At 40.9% G+C, this 21,142-nt stretch overlaps 1 protein-coding gene, 1 non-coding gene and 1 pseudogene across 2 annotated transcripts in view; all 3 read right to left on the bottom strand.

The window, feature by feature from the left end:
* FMO1 (flavin containing dimethylaniline monoxygenase 1) overlaps positions 1-18,711 on the bottom strand; it is a 31,496-nt gene extending 12,785 nt beyond the window's left edge. The window contains exons 1-3 of the mRNA XM_070474335.1: positions 18,540-18,711; positions 6,587-6,775; positions 3,162-3,324 (exon numbers count right to left, since the gene is read on the bottom strand). Of these exons, the coding sequence (XP_070330436.1) occupies positions 3,162-3,324; positions 6,587-6,775; positions 18,540-18,704 (517 nt within the window). The 5' untranslated portion in view covers positions 18,705-18,711. The remainder of the gene's footprint in view (positions 1-3,161; positions 3,325-6,586; positions 6,776-18,539) is intronic.
* LOC139037601 (small nucleolar RNA U13) lies at positions 1,695-1,799 on the bottom strand. The gene has a single exon (XR_011490482.1). It is a non-coding gene; the product is annotated as a small nucleolar RNA U13 (small nucleolar RNA).
* On the bottom strand, positions 7,265-7,844 carry LOC139037505 (peptidyl-prolyl cis-trans isomerase FKBP2 pseudogene; annotated as a pseudogene).
* Positions 18,712-21,142: the final 2,431 nt, after the last annotated feature.

Raw genomic sequence — 21,142 nt, forward strand, 5'->3', positions numbered from 1 at the left:
CTTATTAAGTTAAAGCATAAGAAGTCATTACTTTAAAAATTTGATAGAAATGAATGGGACAGAAATACTCTATTTGCTAATGTTTGATTATTTAGAAGTTTTCATAAGCAAGGAGAAAGAGCAGAGAAGTTTAAGTGAACTATGAGTCAGTGCTTCCACTCTATTCAGCAAACATTTTGGGTACCTCTAATGTGCCGGACACTGTGCTAGATGATATGGGAAATAAGAAATAAAAATATGGGACTTTCCTGGTGATCCAGTGGTTAAGAATCTGGCTTCCAATGCAGGTGGTGCAGGTTCACCTCCCTGGTTGGGGAACTAAGATCCCACCTGTTGCAGTGTTACTAGGCCTGTGTGACACAAGAGAAGCTCGAGTGCCACAGCAAAGACCCAGTGCAACCAAAATTTTTTAAAAAAGGAAATAAAAGTATGGTCCCAATTTGAAACATCCTTGTGTGTTCACCTTGGTGACTGATGGTAACTCAGGCTAGGTTTGCTGAGTCAGCCAGAGTTGGCTCAGAGAAAAAGGAGTTATGTTAGTTATACTGGGATCAGAGCTATTTGAATTAGATAAGACATCTCGGTTGATGCCAACTCTCACTGAAACATCAAATGCTTGTGGAGGGTTTTGGAAAATACTTTTAGGTTGCATAAAATGATCAAAAGCAATCCTGTATAAAGAACATTTTTTTTTTAAAAGAAAATATCACAGTACACCTAGATTCTCAGTGAATTCTCAGGATATAGATGCCGTGGCACATTAGTGGCACATTACTGATCCTTAACCAAGGCCCAGTAACTCTTTATTTCACCTTAAATCTTTAGAAATCTAACATGAATCTCAGTTAAAACCCAACCACAATTTAGATCATATTGAGTTTAGCAACAATGCAATCAAATTCAAATATTGACTTAGCTCAATATTTGACCCAATGTGGATCCGAGAACTGCCAGGAATGGAGAGCTGGACAAGTTTAACGAGAATAATAACATTATCTATGAATGTTAGATTATCTTAGATTCTCTCTGGATCAGGCTTTTTTGGATCACAAGTGGACAAATATGAGACTCTGTGGCTTGAGTCTTCTATCAGACTAATACTTTCCCCACTCATATTACAGGAGAACAGAGCAAGTACTTTTGTTAGGTGAAGTGGCTGTGTTAGTAAACAGCTGAATGTATATGGTTTCTGAATTAATAAAATAAGTTACTTTGGGAAGTTATATATTTATTCCAACTGTAATACCTATTATATTTACTAAGACTTTTTGGAACACTTTCTTCTCGAATTGCCTCCAGAACTCATGACATGGTTTTTTGAATAACTTAAATGAGTTTAATTTTTGTGATGATTAACAGCTACTCCAGGGTGTGTGTAAGTCTGCTATGGGGCAGAGAGAGAGATGATGAGGTTTGGAGGACTCCATTTCAAGTCTAAAGTCATGACATTTTAGTGCTCAAAGGCTCCTTAACAATAATTCAGCCATGGATTTGAAATAACCAATTGGTAGTGGCTGGTAATCTGGATATTGAGAAGGATGGCAAATACTGTAGAGTTCTGTTTGCTTGATTTGTGATATATAATGTTGGGTAAGATAGGTCAAAACCCCTCAGTTTCTAGGAAGGAAAACAGAGGCTTAGAAAGGTTAAGTGTAAAGCCCAAGATTATATAGCCTTTTTCTTTCTTTTTTTAACATCTGATGGGTAATGTGCTGGTGTCCTAACAAGGTTTAGGAGGGAGCACATGTCATGCAACAACGTGAACACCCAATCATCATGCCCATGAACTACAAAAGGATCATAGCTTCTTAATTGTATAACTGGGAATCTATACCTCTTGGGTCCCAAGCTCATCTTATTTAAACTGAACACATTGGCTCCATTGCTTTCAAGCTATGCTTTATCCTAATCTGACCTGACTTGAGTAACATCTGCAGGGCAGGTCCAGGACCATTTCAAGTACATGAATTTGTTGTAAAGTGAGTATTGCTGTCACTACAGGTCATATGTAGACTGGGATTACCCCACTGTACCCCTATAAAACTCATTTCATTCCTTTCACGCAGGCTATGTGTTGTCTCATCCACTTCTGTATTCTTAGCAATAAACACAGTGTACTCTCTATGTCATGAAATTTTCTGGATTCTTGGAGTGATCCTGTACCAGGCACTCCTACTGGGAGTTGGAGTAACTTGCCTACTCAGGGCTTTTCTCTGTAGGCAAGAAATGGGTGAGGTGGAAAGAATTCATAGTTGAATGCATTCAAGCAGAGGCTGTTGAGTCTTTCTCAGGGATGCTGAAGAGTGTCCTGTACCAGGAAGAAGGCTGAGCTGCGTTCCAATTCAATGATTATAGTCTATGACAGTTTTCAGGGTGTGTTTTATCTTAACGTGGCCAGTGTTCAGTAACTGCTGGGAGCAGACCAAGTATCATTGGAGGTAGATGAGTTAATTGTGAACTGAGCCTTGTGATCACTACAAGTCATATTTAGATGATTCAGAGAAAAATTTGCTAAAGTTTGAACCTTTTGAATCCTTTGCTGCAGATTAAATAAACCAAGCCACTGGATTTTCTATTCCCTCTGAGTTGTAATCCAATTGAAGTTTGACATAAATGAATCATGGTTGCAAAACCAGATGAAGAAACTGAGGCCCAAAGATGTCTTAATTTGTCTCCCAAGACTCCTGCCCCTGGTGACTATTACCCAGTGCCGTAAACCTTTGATCTGGGTAACTGCCGTGACCCATAGACACAAACAAACAAAAATCAAGTTATTTTTTCCTTTATTCACAGATTGACGCTTGTGACCTCTCCTCTCACCTTTGTTAATGCACTACTGCTGTGTCTAGTAAACTGTCTAGGCCTCCCGTGTCTTAGAAGTTTTTCTGGTGCTGCCAGTCACTTAGAGATGGACACTGAACTTCAGTGAAGCATGAAACTGCTTCACAGTTATTCATTCTACTCTTTGGTACTCAAACCTTGTTTGAAACTGATGAAAGCCAGAATCTGGCCAAATAGCGCTTGTCAGGGGAAAAAACCCTCTTACCTCACTATTTTAACTATTTAATGGAGGAAATCAATAGGAATTTATTTCCAGAACAATCCAGTATCAGGGTGGCTCACATAAGACAAATTAAGGTCAGTTGCAGAAAGGGCTGTACCTGGAAAGGAGTCCAGTGGTAAATACGGATTAGTAAGATAACCAGTGCAGACCATGACAGCATCAAAGATGGCTGACTCTTGCTTCCCTTCGCGCAGAGTGACTACCTCCCACTGGCCAGTGGCAGTGAAATCTGGGCGTTTTCTTACACTGCAGACTTTTGTCTGAAAAGAGAATTATAGACATGGTTAATAGTTTTCAAGATTCCAGAAAGGGCTTGCTGGCTGACATGCCAATTATTTCAAATGTTCTCGAGCACAGACTAAATATAATAAGCATAACCCTAGACATTGAATTGGGCTCTCAGGTTAATCACAGTTTTCTGGATGGAAGGATTCTAAACTTAGAGTTGTATAGGGGTATTGAAGAGAGGTGGTCAGGTCCAAAAATTTTAAGTGATTTGCTCCAAGTCTCACAATGAGTGATAGAACCAAGATTATAACCTAGGTCTTTCTGTGTTTTTAAAATTCTTTTTCTGCCATGTCTAGTTCTTATAGAAACAACTCTTTTGTTTCAACTTTAAACTTTTTATTTTGTATTTTTTTTTGGAGTATAGTCAATTAAAAATGGTGTGGTAGTTTCAGGTGAACAGCAAAGGGACTCAAGAGACAATTCTTTTCAACCGTTCCTTTAAGAGAGACATGGATAGTATATAATTGAAAATATAAATCTGGTCACAAGTATCTTAGCTTATGAAAGGCCTTATAGGCTATGGTACTGAAGTTTGCCCAGACTGAGGGAACTATGGAAGAGTGCTCACTTTATGGGTGAATTTCTGTGGAGTTGCCTGAATTTCAAATACAGTTGATTGTTGAACAACATGGGTTTGAACTGTGCAGGTCCACTTATATGTGGATTTTTAAAAAAACAGTAAATATTACAGTAAACAGGATTCATAAGTGTTTGGATCCATGGATGTGGAACTGTGGATGCAGAGACAGCACAGAAATGGAGGAAATGGGAGATTTCCATTGTGCAGAGTTGGCACCTCTAATCACCCATGTTGTTCCAGGGTCAACTGTAGTCTATTTTTGTTCTCTTCGAGTACTTGTATGTCCATGGGTACTAGGTTCTGATTCAGAAAATATATAAAAGAAACTTACAAGTCAAATTTAAAAGCATAAAAGAGACTTTGCTGCCTCATTTTCCTCTTCAGGTTTCAAAGAGGACAGGCTGCTCAAGTCCCACTTAATGGTTCACTGTCTGGTTTATCATACTTGAAGTGCTTGTTGGGGTCTACATTTGTACTAGCAATCATCTTTTTAAAGCATAAATTTTCAGCTAATTAAAAAATCATTCAAAAGAAAATTTATTTTTATCTTGAAAATACTGAATTTATCATTGAAAACTTGGAAATGTATAGAGAGGAAGGAAAACAAAACCTCTCACAGAGAGCTGCTTACGTGTACTTTCTTAAAACTGTGGTGAACATCCAGTTTTATATGTTTTTAAGTTATTTTAAAACAGGCTTGGAAAGCAGGTAGCAAAGGAAATGCTTCAGGCTCAGAAATTCTGATACATTAAAGAATATTTTTGTGGAGTATATCCATTGATTATGGTAGTTTTATTTTTACTCTATCCCATGGAAAATAAGGAAGTGGGATGAAATAGTCTTTGGACAACTTGAGTACTTTTAATTTTCTCCCGTTTTATTGAGATATAATTGACATATACCAGTGTATAAGTTTAAAGTGTACAACCTAATGATTTAGACATGTGTGCATATTATAACATGATTACCACAATAAGTTTAGTTAACATTTATCACCCCACATAGTTACAATTTTTTTCTTCTGATAAGAACTTTCATGATCTATTCTCTTAGCAACTTTCAAATATACAGTATGGTACAATTACCAATAGTGAAGTCACTCAGTCGTGTCCAACTCTTTGTGACCCCGTGGACTATAGCCTACCAGGCTCCTCCATCCATGGGATTCTCCAGGCAAGAATACTGGAGTGGGTTGCCATTTCCTTCTCCAGGGGATCTTCCCAACCCAGGGATCGAACCTGGGTCTCCCGCATCTCAGGCAGACACTTTAACCTCTGAGCGACCAGGGAAGCCCTATAATTACCAATACATTTCCAGAATTGATTTACACAATATAGAATGTATCTCCAGAACTAATTTGTCTTATAACTGGAAGTTTATACCTTTTGACCACCTTCCCTTATTCCCTAGCCTACTTCTGACAGCCATCAGTATGTTCTCTATTTCTGTGAGTTTGGGTTTTTGTTTGTTTGTTTTGGTCATGCTTCGGGGGCATGAAGAATCTTTAACTTCCCAACTGAGGATTGAATGCATGACCCCTGCATTGGGAGTTCAGAGTCTTAACTCCTGGACTGCCAGGGAAGGTCCCTTTTTATTTTTTGGATTCTACATATAAATGAGATCATACAAATTTGTCTTTCTCTGTCTGAGTTATTTCATTTAGTATAATGCCCTTAAGGTTCATCCATGTGTTTGCAAGTGACAGAATTTTTTTTTTTTACCATAGCTGAATAATATTCCATTGTCTGTCTATCTGCCTATCTATTAATCATCGATCACATTTCTTTATCCACTTATCCATCAATGGACACAAGTTATTTCTATAGTTTGGCCTTTGTAAATAATGCTGTAATGAATATGGAGATACAGATATCTCTTCAAGATAGTGATTTCATTTTGATCAGGAATACTTTAAAGGTTGTGAATGTGAATCTTATATGCTACTTGTTTTGGTCAATCTTTCCACTCATGTTACTTTTTCTGTGTACTTCTCCATGAATTCCTAACCCTCCCTACCTCTTATAGGGAGGGTAATAGGAGAAGAGAATCACATGAATTTTCATGTGTTTCTTGCAGAGAAAGGAAAAACAGGAAAGAAAGAAAGAGGATATATTTATTTGCTTCTGTCTTTCTACCTAGCTCCTGTCTCTTCCCCTAAAATGGGAAAGGAGGTGGGTATGGTCAATGAGAAGAACAATGTCAAAGAGTTTTCTAATTCCAAAGATATCTCGAAAAGTTTTCCTTCAAACAGTGAGATTCTGTTGTGTATGAGCCAGTGCACACATCCATTTCTCTAAACGGACAGTAAAAAGGGAGAACCCAGGAGCTGGTAGGAAGTTCTCAGTGTCCCTGTGTATAGGTATTTGGCCCAAACTGAAAATGCAGTTTGATATTTTTAAGGTCCACTTGGATACTTGGATGGAAGCATTGCAAACTAAAAAATTTCTACACATGAATCCTTAGACCAAATATTCACTTCTACCTCCAGATTTACTTAGGGTGATTGTAAGCAAAAGGGGAAAAAGAATCCAACCAGGTGTCATTGGTCTTGCCAGTTCATTCTCTCATTTATAGAGCCCCAGGTAGAGAGAGATAACACAAAATAGGTAGGAAATATTTCCTGACTGCTCACTGATGTTTTGTGCCTTTCTTACCTTGAATTGAATGCATTCCAGGAGGTTGAACCGGTTTGCATACATTTTGAGATAATCCAGGAATTGAGAGTTTGGCACATAATTCGGATAATCTTCCGGGAATGGAAAGTCCGGGTAACAAGACATCTCCTTGCAGCTGTTGGAAACCACAGACTTGTAGAGGCTGGCTCTGCCTTCTTCAACATGTTCCTATACAAGCAGTGCATGAAAATGAGTGTGTGTGCATATGTGCATATTGCGTGCACACACATGAAATGAATACTAATTTTTAGACATTTGAAGCATTGACTAAGATTAAGGTGACCCAGACAATTTATGTATGTGACATTCTACTTCCTAATGGGATTTGGTATCCTGCACTTAACTTGAAAAATGATGAATATCATGATCAGAATTACAATTTCATCATTATGTGCTAACAAACATAGGATAAACTTACCTGTCTAGATTTACACAGTACCACTGCAAAATAAAGGAGAATATGGAAATACACCAGACTCAGAAAGTAGTTTCTAGATGATGAACGGTTGGTAGGTATGTTGATTCCATGAGGTATTGGCAAAAGGATTATGGAGAAAGGGCACTCAGATTATGAAGGATTTTGTATCTAAAATTAAGGAATTTGAATTTTGTAGAGATTGATTTGTATTAAATTTTGTTTTTTTTTTTGGGGGGGGGTTTAAGGTTTTTTTTTTTTTTCTTTAAACAGTCTGGTCCCTGATGAGGGCCTCTCCACCGCCCCTCTCCAGTTTGGCTACAGTTCTGAACGTCGCTCGATTTTGAGCAGCTCCACCTCGAACACCAAGGTTGCACCACCTGGAATCTTTGGGGGAGCTCCCCGCTCTCCATACCCCAGCTCTGATGGAATCACCAGCTTCCGCTTATCCCCCTCACACATCCCTAGCAGCCCCTGGTCCCAGCCCTTGATGACCTGGCTTGTGCCCAAGGAGAAGACAAAGGGCTGGTTCTGGGGCAGGCTGCTGTCAAACTCTGTTCCATCTTCTAGCTTCCCCGTATAGTGCATGTGCAGGACGTCCCCTTTCCGCGATTTGATGGGACAGTGGTCTACCCTTTTCTTGACTCCAATCTGCAGCTTCCGTTTGCCCTCGGCCCCTGTGGCCGTGACCAGGGCGCTCAGGCAGATGGACAGTACTGTCAAGACCCAGCTCAGCCTCATCTCTCTCCTCGCCGCGCCCCCGGAGTCAACCCCAGTCGTGCCGCCGTCTCTGCGCAGGCGCATCATCGTCGCCACCAGCCCTGGCCACGCCGCCCGCCCTCATTGGACCATGCAAAACGCTTGTATTAAATTTTGAAAAGATAATTCTGGTTTTACAAAAGATAAAGGGATCCGGAAAGGAAGGGAATGAGGCTGGTTAAGAACTTGAAACACAAATCCACACAATTGCCAATGAGAACCTGAGCACAAGCAACGGCAGCTGAAACTGAAAGAGATGGGATTTGTTAGGTAGCAGAAAGGTAGAATGCATAGCACTGTGAAACTCGTTAGATTTAAGGTTTGGGAGAAGAAGCAGGTCGAGGGTTTCCAGACTGGACAACTGCGAATGGGAAAATGCTAAAAAATTTCCCATCCAGGTTTGAACTTAAATAACTAGCAAATAACAACATCTCAGACAACTAACTCTACAAGGCTGAATAGTGGGCAGTTTTAGTTACTCAGTTAGATATATACATTGTCTGTTTTTTGGATGTATTATAGAGCATTGTTCTAATTTCAGTGGGAAAGTTCTTAGCATTTTAATATTATTTGTCATCTTGGATATGTATAGTTCCTTTTTCCTGTGAAATAAAAGTTATTTTTATGAACAAGTAGAAACGTGAACATAAACCTCACATACAGAGAGGACGTACTTTGTTCCCTCAAAAGGTGTGAATCTAACAGAAAGTAAAATTATAAAATATCTTTGTAGTTTGAATTAATGATACAGATCTCCTCAACTGATGAGTTCACCTTATCTTGCTTATTTGTGGCTCCACATCTGATAGTCTCATTTATCCAGAACATATCTAGAAAACTAGAATCTAAATGGCTTCTGAGAAAGATGCCTAGTTAAATCCTGACCTTTTATTCTGTAGGAAGATCTAAAGCAGTGCTGTTCAAAGAGCCAGACTGGTATGAACTCTTTGCTACCAGTTTATGACAATGTAAGTACAGAAGTTGAGGGTAAGCGTCTCAAAACTTTTATAGCAATAATTCGACTTTGTTCAGTATTCATGCATGTGGACTCTTTAGTGATAAACGGGATCCATCTTGGCTTTGTCTAAGTCATGTGATGAGTTGCGTGGGATTTGAACTGTGTAGTAGTCATGTGAGTAGGACTCCATTACAGTGTGTGACATTTCAAGCTTAGTTTGAAAATTGTTACCCAATAGTGCGTAAAAGCTATGAGCTATTTTATTTGGAATAGAATTGATATTTGATTATAACTTTATAGAATAAATGGTCAGAAATGACTACTGCTGATAAAGGACTGAAGATAAGTTTTAAAAATACAGCGCCACTTGCTTCATTTTGGATAGCAGTTAAAAAAATGAATATCCTGAGCTTGCTGAGGTTGCTTTGAATTTTTTTCTTCCATTCCATTCTAATATTCTGTGAGCCTCATTTCTCTATGTGTGCTGTTAAACAAAACTTAGAAACGGTTTAGATGTATGTTATGCCTTGGGAGGAGTGTTGTCGCCCATCCAATCCAGATAAGATAAAATGACAAACAAGAAGCAAGCTGAATTACATTATAAGCCTTAAGTGTTAATATGTACAATGTGTAGAGAAAGTGTGCCTATAGGTGTTTAATGGAGAACTGGTATTTCACGCATAATGTTTTGTTCGGCAAAAGTTACAAGTACAATAGTGATTCTGTACAGTAATTGCCTTGTACAGACTTTCAAAGAAATCTGAATTTATGTTTTGTTTCATTTTCACCTTATTATAGCTCTTTTTATTGTATGTCACAAATATAATTGTCTATACTTCCTTGGAAATTAAAACAAACAAACCTGATTCTTTTCCACAGCTCGAGAATCACAGCTCTCTAGATTAGTGCTTTTAAAGTAATTAGCCTCCAACTAATAAAAATAAATGGAAAAAAAAAATAAAAACAACGGTGCATAAAAAAAAAAAAGAATTGCTTGGGGAATCTTACTAATGTGTAGATGTTGACTTAGTAGGTCTGGGTGAGCCTGAGATTCTGTGTTTCTAACAAGTTTACCTGCAGATGCTACTGGTCATGGACCTTGCTTTGAGTAACAAGACTTTACAGCAGTCCTACCTGATAGGAGTGGGACGTAGCCCACACATGCACTTTAAAAATTTCCAATAGCCACATTAAAAAAGTTAAAGAGGATACTCAATGATTCCAAAATTTTATAATTTCAATATGTAATCAATCAAAATTATTAATGAAGTATGAACATTTTTTCTCATATTAAGTGTTTTAAGTCTAGTGTATATTTTACAAATCTGAATCCAAATGCTACATTTTCACTGGAAAAAGTGGATTTGCATACCAAAATTGTTAACAAATGCATAAAAATTCTTCAATAAGTGAACTGGGTCTTGATTTTAAAATTAAAATTAATCAAAATGAAATGAAATAAAAAATTCAGTTCCTTAGTCAAATTGACTACATTCCACATTTACATATGGCTGATGGCTATCTTACTGGACAGCACAGCTTTAGACCATCCTTAACTTGAAGTCAGGTATTAGAACTAAATTTAGTGTTGGTTTGATGTTGTTAAACATGATCAAGTTTCTTCTGGGTTATAGGAATGAAGAGAATGCGAGTAGCTCTAAAGAGCTGTAATATTGAGAAGTGAGAGCAAACAGCAAGGGAAACAACTACAGTGTAAGGAGGAAAACATCAGTTATAAGCATTTTGGGATCAGTTAGTGTGTGACCAAAGCTCATTCACTTTTCTCTGGCATCTGAGAGCATCATATTGTAAATACTACTTTGTTAATACTGATGATTTCTAGTTAGCAATAATAAAAGGATAAATTTGGAATATACACTGTTAAAGAAGGGTAGAGATGTGTATAATATCATGTTGTAAAGACTTGCATAAAAATAGTTCAAGAAACTTTAAAGCATTTAGTAATGGCATGTTTAAAAGTCAAAGAGCAGTGGAGACTCACTGAAATTGGATAAGTCATGAAACCATGGAGACCTTAAAACAATTGAGCCCACAAACAAAAATAGAAAATAAAAAAGCAAAGCCAACTTTGTTTTGCAAAATTTTGGAAGATAATTGTAAAAGCAGGGAGAAGAGAACTTTACAGGAAACACTGAAGCCTAATGTGAAAGAATGTATCACAGATGTCAAGAGCAGTGGAGACGCACTGAAATTGGATAAGTCATGAAGCCATGGAGACCTTAAAACAATTGAACCCACAAACAAAAATAGAAAATAAAAAAACCAAAATCAACTTTGTTTTGCAAAAGTTTGGAAGATAATTGAAAAGGCAGGAAGAAGGGAACTTTATAGGAAACACTGAAGCCTATTGTGAAAGAATGTATTGCAGATGTCAGCCTTTAGGGTGGAATCCAACATGCTCTGTCTCTTTCCTCCTCTGCTTGTTTCTCTTGGTAAAAACACAAGGTCTGGTGTGTTTAAGGTGTATACAGAGATTACAGGTCCATGGCACTTAGGAATGAGGTTTGCAAGTCCTGAGCCTTCCCCTCCAGGGTTTGCCTCGGTGAAAAACATGTCCCAGTGATTCCCAGGCTCCGCTGGGACCCCTGGCTGCAGCACTCTTGGCATTCTCTCCGTGTTAGTCTGCCAGTTGCCATGGTATGCTGTGTGTGGACGCATGTTTTTCCTGAGAATTGTTCAGGGCACTTAGGGGAAACATTTTTGTCTTGAAGGGGCAACTGAATGAGAGGTGTGTGTATGTGAAAGTCGCTCAGTCATGTCCAACTTTTGGACATGTGACGTTATGGACTGTAGCCTGCCAGGCTCCTCTGTCCATGGAATTCGCTAGGCCAGAATACTGGAGTGGGTAGCCAGCCGTCCCCTTTTCTAGGGGATCTTCCCAACCCAGGGATCGAACTCAGGTCTCCCACATCGTGGGTGTATTATTTACTGTCTGAGCCACCAGGGAAGCCTGAATGAGAGGAGGGGAAAGGGGAAATAATAAGGGCAAGAATGCAGGGGTTTTTGGTTTCTTGGTTCACTTGGTGCTGCAATACAATAGTAGGACATTATATTCAGTAGAACACTTCATGGTGTTTCATGAACAGTCCAGGATTTGCATACCCTTATTCCTGAGCTATGGCATAGACTCTGGAAATGAATGGAGTATAGTTTTTGACAGCACAGGTCCTGGAGTCAGACAGTCTGGGTTCATATTCAAGCAGAACATTTTTAGCTGGGTGGCCTTGGGAATTTTCTTAAGTTCTCTGTGTCTCAGTTTTCTCCTCTCGAAATAGGAATAACAATAATACATATAACCCTAGGATAAAATGAAATGATAGCTCTAATGCATTTAGAACAGTGCCTGGTAAGCTCTGAAAAAATATTAACTGTTTTGCATTATTCTTCTATAATTACCATGGAGATTTACTTTCTCAAGTTCTGTGTCCTCCAGAGAAGATTGTTGGCAATGGGAAGAAAGCTGTGTCAGGTCAGAGGTCTCTCTTTTCTCACTTAAAAAATGGATATAAAATGATAATTAAAGTGACTACTATATAGACACATAGAGACTTTCTCTCAACGCTGAGTGTGGGGAACCCTGAGCTAGGTTGTTTACAGCTCTTGTTCTCAAGAATAATTACTTCCTTCTTTCCCTCTCCTTTGAACAGTCAGAGCCCATTTTACTTTGTCACTTCTTTTCCCTATAGTCAGACAGCCTATAGTCTGTCCAGTCTATAGATCTGTCTTCAGATCTACAGCACAGGCGGACTGTGGAAAGCTCAGAGAAGGCTTGAGGAATCCCATGAGAGGGTAGGGGCCTATCAGGTGGATCTCTTTCAAGGTGATATGAATTCAATACATGTTTGTTTAATATATGAATAAAATGAAATCTACTAAGATTACTGAATTTAAAGTTTTTAAGAAGAAGTAAAAAGGTAGCCATTTAACAGATCATTTCAGCCCCTGTAAGAGCTGGGCTGAATACACCTAGAGAAACCTTCAATGATTTAAGGGGCCAAGTATTATACTTAATCATTGCCCTCACTGAATCCAAAAATATGTGGTACATAAGGTGCCTCATGGGTTTGCTGGGTTGCTCAGCTGGTAAAGAATCCGCCTGTACTGCAGGAGATCTCAGTTCAATTCCTGGGTCGGGAAGTTCTCCTGGAGAAGGGATGGGCTACCCACTCCAGTATTCTTGGGCTTCGCTGCTGGCTCAGCTGGTAAGGAATCTGCCTGCAATGCAGGAGACCTGGATTTGATCCCTGGGTTGGGAAGATCCCCTGGTGGAGGGCATGGCAACTCACTCGAGTGTTCTTACTTGGAGAATCCCCATGAACAGAGGAGCCTGGTGGACTACAGTCCATGGACCGCAAAGAGTCTGATACAACTGAGCGACTAAGTACAGCACAGCACAAGGCACATAGTGGGTGCTCAATAACTGGAATAAGCAAAAGGATACATGTGTGGAGGGAAAGAACTTGATGCACAGAAGGAAGAATGTCTTTCCAGGGGAGGATTATTGTTACAGAGATGTGAAGGGTGAAGCAGAATGTGTTTCTGTCAGTCAGTCAGTCAGTCAGTCAGTTCAGTCGTTCAGTCATGTCCAACTCTTTGCAACCCCATGAATCGCAGCACGCCAGGCCTCCCTGTCCATCACCAACTCCCAGAGTTTACTGAAATTCATTCCCATCGAGTCGGTGATGCCATCCAGCCATCTCATCCTCTGTTTTCCCCTTCTCCTCCTGCCCCCAATTCTGCCCAGTGTCAGGATCTTTTCCAAAGAGTCAACTCTTTGCATGAGGTGGCCAAAGTATTGGAGTTTTAGCTTCAGCATCAATCCTTCCAATGAACACCCAGGACTGATCTTTAGGATGGACTTGTTGGATCTCCTTGCAGTCCAAGGGACTCTCAAGAGTCCTCTCCAACACTATAGTTCAAAAGCATCTATTTTTCGGCGCTCAGCTTTCCTCACAGTCCAACTCTCACATCCATACATGACCACTGGAAAAAACATAGCCTTGACCAGATGGACCTTTGTTGGCAGAGTAATGTCTCTGCTTTTTAATATGCTGTCTAGGTTGGTCATAATTTTCCTTCCAAGGTTTAACCGTCTTTTAATTTCATGGCTGCAGTCGCCATCTGCAGTGATTTTGGAGCCCCCAAAAATAAAGTCTGACACTGTTTTCACTCTCTCCCATCTATTTCCCATGAAGTGATGGGACCAGATGCCATGATTTTAGTTTTCTGAATGTTGAGCTTTAAGCCAACTTTTTCACTCTCCTCTTTCACTTTCATCAAGAGGCTTTTTAGCTCCTCTTCACTTTCTGCCATAAGGGTGGTGTCATCTGCATATCTGAGGTTATCGATACTTCTCCCAGCAATCTTAATTCCAGCTTGTGCTTCCTCCAGCCCAGTGTTTCTCATGATGTACTCTGCATGGAAGTTAAATAAGCAGGGTGACAATATACAGCCTTGATGTACTCCTTTTCCTATTTGGAACCAGTCTGTTGTTCCATGTCCAGTTCTAACTGTTGCTTCCTGACCTCCATACAGGTTTCTCAAGAGGCAGGTCAGGTGGTCTGGTATTCCCATCTCTTTCTGTCAGCATGGTATAATTACCTCTAGATGATGTCGGTGTGGTTCTACATGAAGGCTATTTATCAAGGCTTCTTCCTAACCTAAAACACTCTAAGAGTAACATTAGTTATGAACGATAGGATAAGTCCTGGCACGTTTTTCTTCAATTATTCCTCTACAGTTTAATAGTCAGCCTTTAGCATTACTGTTCTAAGCCTCCTTTCCCTCTCAAGAGTCTGAGAGAGTTGGTTGTAGAACAGATGTTCCACACTTACCTCCTGCTGTTACTGGAGTTGCTGCTCAAAAGCGGGTTCTTTTCTTTTGAAACATTGCCAACCCCTCCCCCGCCCCAATGAATGATGGGCCTTCTTCTCCGTTGCAACCTTTGTCTGCTTCCTCTTTAAGACTGTGGTCTAGAAAAGGCCAGAGTTATGCCCACATGAATATTGGGTTAAACTGCAGTAGTTCATAATCTCTGTATTGTTGAAGGCATTTCTCCATTTGTAAATGGAAACCTTCTCCATATTTGTTTTATTAGGTTTCTGCAGTTTGCCCGTTTATTTTTGCTTTGTGGCCCCTTCCACACAGAACAGGTCCTAAAGATAAGCCTTGTACATTTTGTGGCAAGGACAGCCCTTGCCTGGGCAGACTCTCTAATTCTACGGGTTTTGAATGTGCCACTTGCTTTGATTGCAAAGACATTTCTAACCATCGTGTGTGTGTGTGTGTGTGTGTGTGTATCTGTTGGGGTAGGAGCTGGAAGGGATGTCTCTAGAAGGACTTAGGAGGCTGATAGCATGCTGAAAGTTCCCTTTAAGGTCACTTAGTTTAGAGGCTTTAGAGGACTCTCCAGGTAGTACAGAGGTGCCTTAAAGAGGCTTCTGTATCAAGAGAGGGCTGCTGAATGAAGATAGAAGTGATTTTTCCTGCCTCCCAAAATCCTAGTAATTTAGCTTTTATCTATTTTTTAAACTGACTCCATGTTCTCATTTTACAGATGAGGTAATGGGGGCTGAAAAGAGTTGTTAGTAGGATACCATTTTACTTAGGCTACTGCTGGGTCGCCCTCTTTATCATCCTTTTGATGTGCTATCACTTGCCTCATAGTGACCTCTTTTTTCCTTCATTCTCCACCCTGACTTCTTCAGCCTCCACAGATGCCGTGTTTTCCTGAAAGAATTGAGGCCTCCATTGTGTTTGCTCCTGTGTCTTCTTTCCCCCACCTTAACATCTCTTGTCCATGTCCATTTTTCCTTCCTTTCCTGTCTCCGAGGAAAGTATGCCTCTGCACTTTCCCAAGGCAAATCCTTTCACTTGGGTCTGCAATTCTACTTCTTCCTTTTTCTGCTAGGATTTTGTCTCAATTTGGACTAATGTATTCAATCATTTCCTGTCATCCAAGTACCTGTAAACACATATGGGTCTTCCTATCATGCAAACAAAACAAACACAACAGCCACAAAGAAAGACATATTAATTCTGCTTATTATCCATTGCTTTCTAAATTTAGTCCGTGTGTGTGTGCTTCGTTGCTTCATTTGTGTCTGACTCTTTGTGACCCTAAGGACACAGTAGGCTCCTCTCTCCATGGGATTCTCCAGGTAAGAATACAGGAATGGGCTGCCATGCCCTCTACCAGGGGATCTTCCCCACCCAGGGATAGAACCGGCATCTCCTTCGTCTCCTGCATTGCAGGTGGATTCTTTACCAGCTGAGCCACCAGGGAAGCTCCTTCTAAATGGAGTGTGATTCCTCAAACATTCCACCACTGTCCTCTTCTTCCTTGTTTTCTCTTACACATACCCCACATACCAATAAGCTATTTTTATTTTCCAACAAGCACAGTACCTTTTCTTTACAGTCTCCTCCCTGGTATTTCCCACTCAATCTCATTTGCCTGTTGAAATCTTCCAGAGTCCATCACACACTATCTCCTCCATGGCCTTCCTTGGCTTCCCTCAAGTGGATGTAATCCTGACCTCATTTAAATGCCCAGAGTACTGCTCCCGACTTGCAAGATCCTGCCCTTATTCTGTCAGTCTCGTAGTAGCTCCTCAGGGCAGGACGACTGTTTCTCATTTTTGTGTCCCTCACAGTGCTTTGTGCAAAGGTGCTTGACCTGCCCAATCACAGAACCAGTTGGGCAGAGATGGATCTAAGACACATTTCTCTTGATTCTTCATCAATGATTTTTTAGTGTGTTAGTAATTGGATATATGTGATTGACATAAGGGGCATTTTTCTCTGGTATCCCAAGGTCTCTGGGCTTACATTTTGCTATGACTGAGGTTACTTTAACCAAACAACTCTACTAATTTTCCCTCTATTCTGGCAGTTTTATTCTGCAGGCCAGCTCTCAACTCTGATGGATTAATGCTAATCCATCAGATTAATTAGTGCTAATCTGGGGTATTGTGTTCAGAAGGATTCTGAGGTTCATTAGGGGGAAGGGATAGTGTTTGATTGGGTTTCCCTGATGTCTCAGAGGTAAAGAATCTCCTGCAATGCAGGAGACATGGGAGACATGGGTTTGATCCCTGAGTTGGGAAGATCCCCTAGAGGAGGAAATAGCAACCCACTCCAATATTCTTGCCTGGAAAATCCCATGAACAGAGGAGCTTGGCAGGCTACAGTCTAGAGAGTCACAAACATCTGAGTATGGGTCCCTGGGTCCTAATAGTGTTTGATTAGCAGTGTCTTCAATGGCCATGAGAGGCTAGAATTATGGCATACATGTCAGGTTCTGCTTGTCTATTGGAATGTATGTGGTTTGAATCATAGGAACAGAAGTTCTCTTTTCCCTAGGCCCCTTAGGGAGGTCTCTGTGCATCGATGGTCACATTTGGTGGTTGGACACATTTCAAGATATGCAGTTTTTCTTTATGTGAACCAAGCTGGTTTATGCTGGGACTAAAGTAGCACCCTTGGCCTCTCTGGAGCTTTGCCCACTGAATTAGAAAATGAGTGCTTTATTCCTGTTCTGAGTTCTACCCTTCTATAATAAGAGAATGCTAGGTCTTTCTCTTAGTCTCTTAGGAGCTCTGAGGCCAGAATATCTGACACCTTGCTCCTTTTCATTCTTTCTGACATTGTTCTCCTTAGCACATTTAAAGCTCATGGGAAATGTTCTTGTTCTCCTGAGAAAAAGGAAAAATAGGAGGTTTGGGGAAACCTGATGCAAAAAAGTGTCTGGCTGAGCCGTGGAGTTCACAGGGTTTCAGTGACCTCCAACAGGGCCCCTGTGATCCTCCTGGGTCCCAGGCCAGTCAAGGGTGGGCTTTATAGTTGCCTCTCCTCCATCCTCCCTCCTCCCTTCTCCAATCCATACTGTAGTCCTGAGAATATTACTTTTATTTTCCTCCAGCAACAAAAAGTTCTCCAAACTCACTTCCTTTACTTGTGATTGTTCTTGGCATGGATTGGAATTGCCTGGACCACAAGACCTTGAGCACAGAACTCCCTCTACACTGAGTCTTATGCTGCTTTACTTCAGATAGAGCAGGGCTGGAAAAAGAAGTTGGTATAAGCAGCTCAGTCTTGCAGGCAGAGGCAGAAATCCCTGCACTGTATTCATACCGTTGCCCCCGCACTGCAGTTTCTTGCTTCAGACCCCCAGAGTTCTGCTCTTATCCTCCCTTGTCCTGAGCTTTCCTGGCTTTTCTCAGCCACTTCATCCTCTCCTACCCTTGTGGGCAACTTTCTTTATCTTCGTTTTTTTTTTTAATTTTTATTATTTTTATTTTTTTTTCCATTTATTTTTATTTGTTGGAGGCTAATTACTTTACATCATTACAGTAGTTTTTGTCATACATTGAAATGAATTAGCCATGGATTTACATGTGTTCCCCATCCCGGTCCCCCCTCCCACCTCCCTCTCCACCCCATCCCTCTGGGTCTTCCCAGTGCACCAGGCCCGAGCACTTGTTTTATGCATCCAACCTGGGCTGGTGAACTGTTTCACCCTAGATAATATACATGTTTCAGTGCTGTTCGGGGTGTAGTTTATAAGGCAGCTGATACACTTCCCACCCAAATTCAGGCTGTGCCCTGCTTCTTTTTATAAAAAATCATTTTCAATGGCCCTTTCTGTCCCCCTGTTCAGCAGATGTTTCTAGCTCTTCCTCATGGGTGCCAGCCCTTGTGAAGAAATTCAATCTCTTTTTGCACCAGTCAACCCTTTTCCAACAGACACACAACAAAGTCACTGGAACCCTACTTACGGTGAATCTCCACAGCCCCCCAAGGTCGTCACTCCTCTCGAAGCAGGTGGGCTTTAGCCCTTCCTCCAGACAGCACTTGATGGAAGCCAGGCCAGAGACCCCAGCGCCCACAATCGCAACTCGTTTGGCCATGTTGTCCTGTGTGGGGCAATGAAGCAGGACCATTTATTCGCAAGTGAAAGCCCCACCCCATCCTTGTCTGCTCTAGCGAACCAGGAAAAAGAATTGGAAAGATTAAGGGATTTGATCCTTTTGAATCCTCTGTAGCTGGTTTCTGGTGTTGTGAATGCGAGGAGGGAAATGTTCAGGTCACTGGTTTAACCCTGTGCTTCGTATGTTCCCACCCCCTCACTCAGAACTGGTTCTGAATAACAGTACAGTTGTGAAGTCTGTGGCTTTTGGCAGAATGCCTGAAATTGGATTCTTAGTACACGGAGTTTTGCGTTCTGCACTGTCCTGCTGCCTCCAGCCTTCCTCCACAAACCCTCGAGTGAAATAATAGAGCAGGAGACCAGGAAAGGATCACCTTGGCAAACTCAGTTTTTTATGAACACATGAAATCGAATCTCAGATTGGTAGGATGTGATACAAGGTCACCTAGAAGCTGGTGGAGTGGGGTTGAGATGCAGAGCCAAGACACTGTGGCCACCACAGGGGCTGTTACAACACTGCCCTGGGCAGCTCCCTGTCTCTGGCAAACTGCCAGCATCCCAGCTGCGCTGTCATCCTTCTCCTCCCTGCTGCCCGTGTATGGTCACCTGTGGGAGAGAGAAGGTGTGGGGTGGAAATGTAGGCATGGAGAATTCTCTTGTCTCCACAGAGCCCTGATTCACCTCTAGGAAACTATCGTGTCACTGTTGGCACTGATGGACTTTGGCCATGAGTTAACATGAACGTGTACGAATGATGAGAGGCGATATGATGTATTGGTTAAGCCAGTGGTCTCCAACTTTTATGACACCAGGGAATTTCGTGGAAGACGATTTTTCCAGGGATTAGGGTGGAGGTATGGATGGTTCAGGCGGTAATGCAAGCAATGGGGAGCAATGGCCAGGGCCAGATGAAATGTCGCCGCCCTTGCTTGCCCACCCACCCTCCGCTCACCTCCTGCTGTGTGGCCAGGTTCTTAACAGGCCACATGGGGTTGGGAACCCCTGGGTTAAGCAACCAGACTCTGGACCACATTGTCTGTGACCTTGGCAAATTATTCTACTCCTCTGTGTATCATAAAAAGGGAAGAAAGTAGTAGTGTTTTCCTTGCAGGGTTTTGTTAGAATCAAGTGAGTCAACAATACATGGCAGTTGGCTTAGAAGTGCTCCTGGGACACGCAATAAAAACACGCAATAGAAAATGCTCAATAAATAGAAGCTATTGTAAGTATAAAAACATTTCCCTAAATCAGCTTCCTCTTTGCCTTTCCCATCACTGAGCCTCTGTTCTTTAAATCTTATAGCATTTTGGTCAATATGCACAAGGTTAACTCTATCATGTGATTTTAGGTGTTGTGCCCCCGAATTTTTTTGTGACATTTTTCTCTCCCTAAGTTAGTAAAATTTTAAACCAGAGGGGTCAAAGAGTAGATGCAAAATTACCTCAAAGATACTATCTTCCTGAACATTTGCATTTCCTTGTCTCACAGATGAGCTTGTTCCACAAAACTGAATATACATCTTTTGTTTTTCAGGATTGAGACCCAGAGTTCAAGTACAGAGACTTCATCTGGTTGGTACTCTGCTGTGACCCCAGGGTCTAGGGCTGCACTTGGAACATAATGTAATTGATGCATAGCTCCCCCAAATATTTCTTTTTTTAAATATATATGTGTTTTTTTTTTGTTTTTTTGTTTTTTCCAAATACATGGGATTTTTATTATTTTTTTTCCATTTATTTTTATTAGTTGAAGGCTAATTACTTTACATCATTACAGTAGTTTTTGTCATACATTGAAATGAATTAGCCATGGATTTACATGTATTCCCCATCCCGGTCCCCCCTCCCACCTCCCTCTCCACCCGATCCCTCTGGGTCTTCCCAGTGCACTAGGCCCAAGCACTTGTCTCATGCACCCAACCTGGGCTGGTGATCTGTTTCACCCTAGATAATATACATGTTTCAATGCTGTTCTCTTGAAACATCCCATGCTCACCTTCTCCCAGAGTCCACAAGTCTGTTCTATACATCTGAGTCTCTTTTTCTGTTTTGCATATAGGGTTATCGTTACCATCTTTCCGAGCGAAGTAAGCCAGAAAGATAAAGACCATTACAGTATACTAAAATATATATGTGTTTTTAAAATTTTTATTTTTTTGGCTACTCCGTGTGCATGTGGGATCTTCGTTCTCCAACCAGGGATTGAATGCTTGCCCGCCTGCAGTAGAAGTGCAGTCTTAACCACCGGACTGCCAGGAAAGGCCCCACAAATATTTCTTGAATGAAATGAAAAGGCTCATTTGTTTAGGTATCATGTGAAAGTGTTATAGAGCCAATTTGCTCCAACTGGATTTGATTTACTAGGGAAAGTTAGTAGATTCCCTTTGGGGGAAGTCATGCTCTAGCTGCTGATGGAATTGCCTTGAGCTCACTTTATAAAAGAGAGTATCTG

Source organism: Odocoileus virginianus, chromosome 11, assembly GCF_023699985.2.
Source record: "Odocoileus virginianus isolate 20LAN1187 ecotype Illinois chromosome 11, Ovbor_1.2, whole genome shotgun sequence".
NCBI classification, from domain to species: domain Eukaryota; kingdom Metazoa; phylum Chordata; class Mammalia; order Artiodactyla; family Cervidae; genus Odocoileus; species Odocoileus virginianus.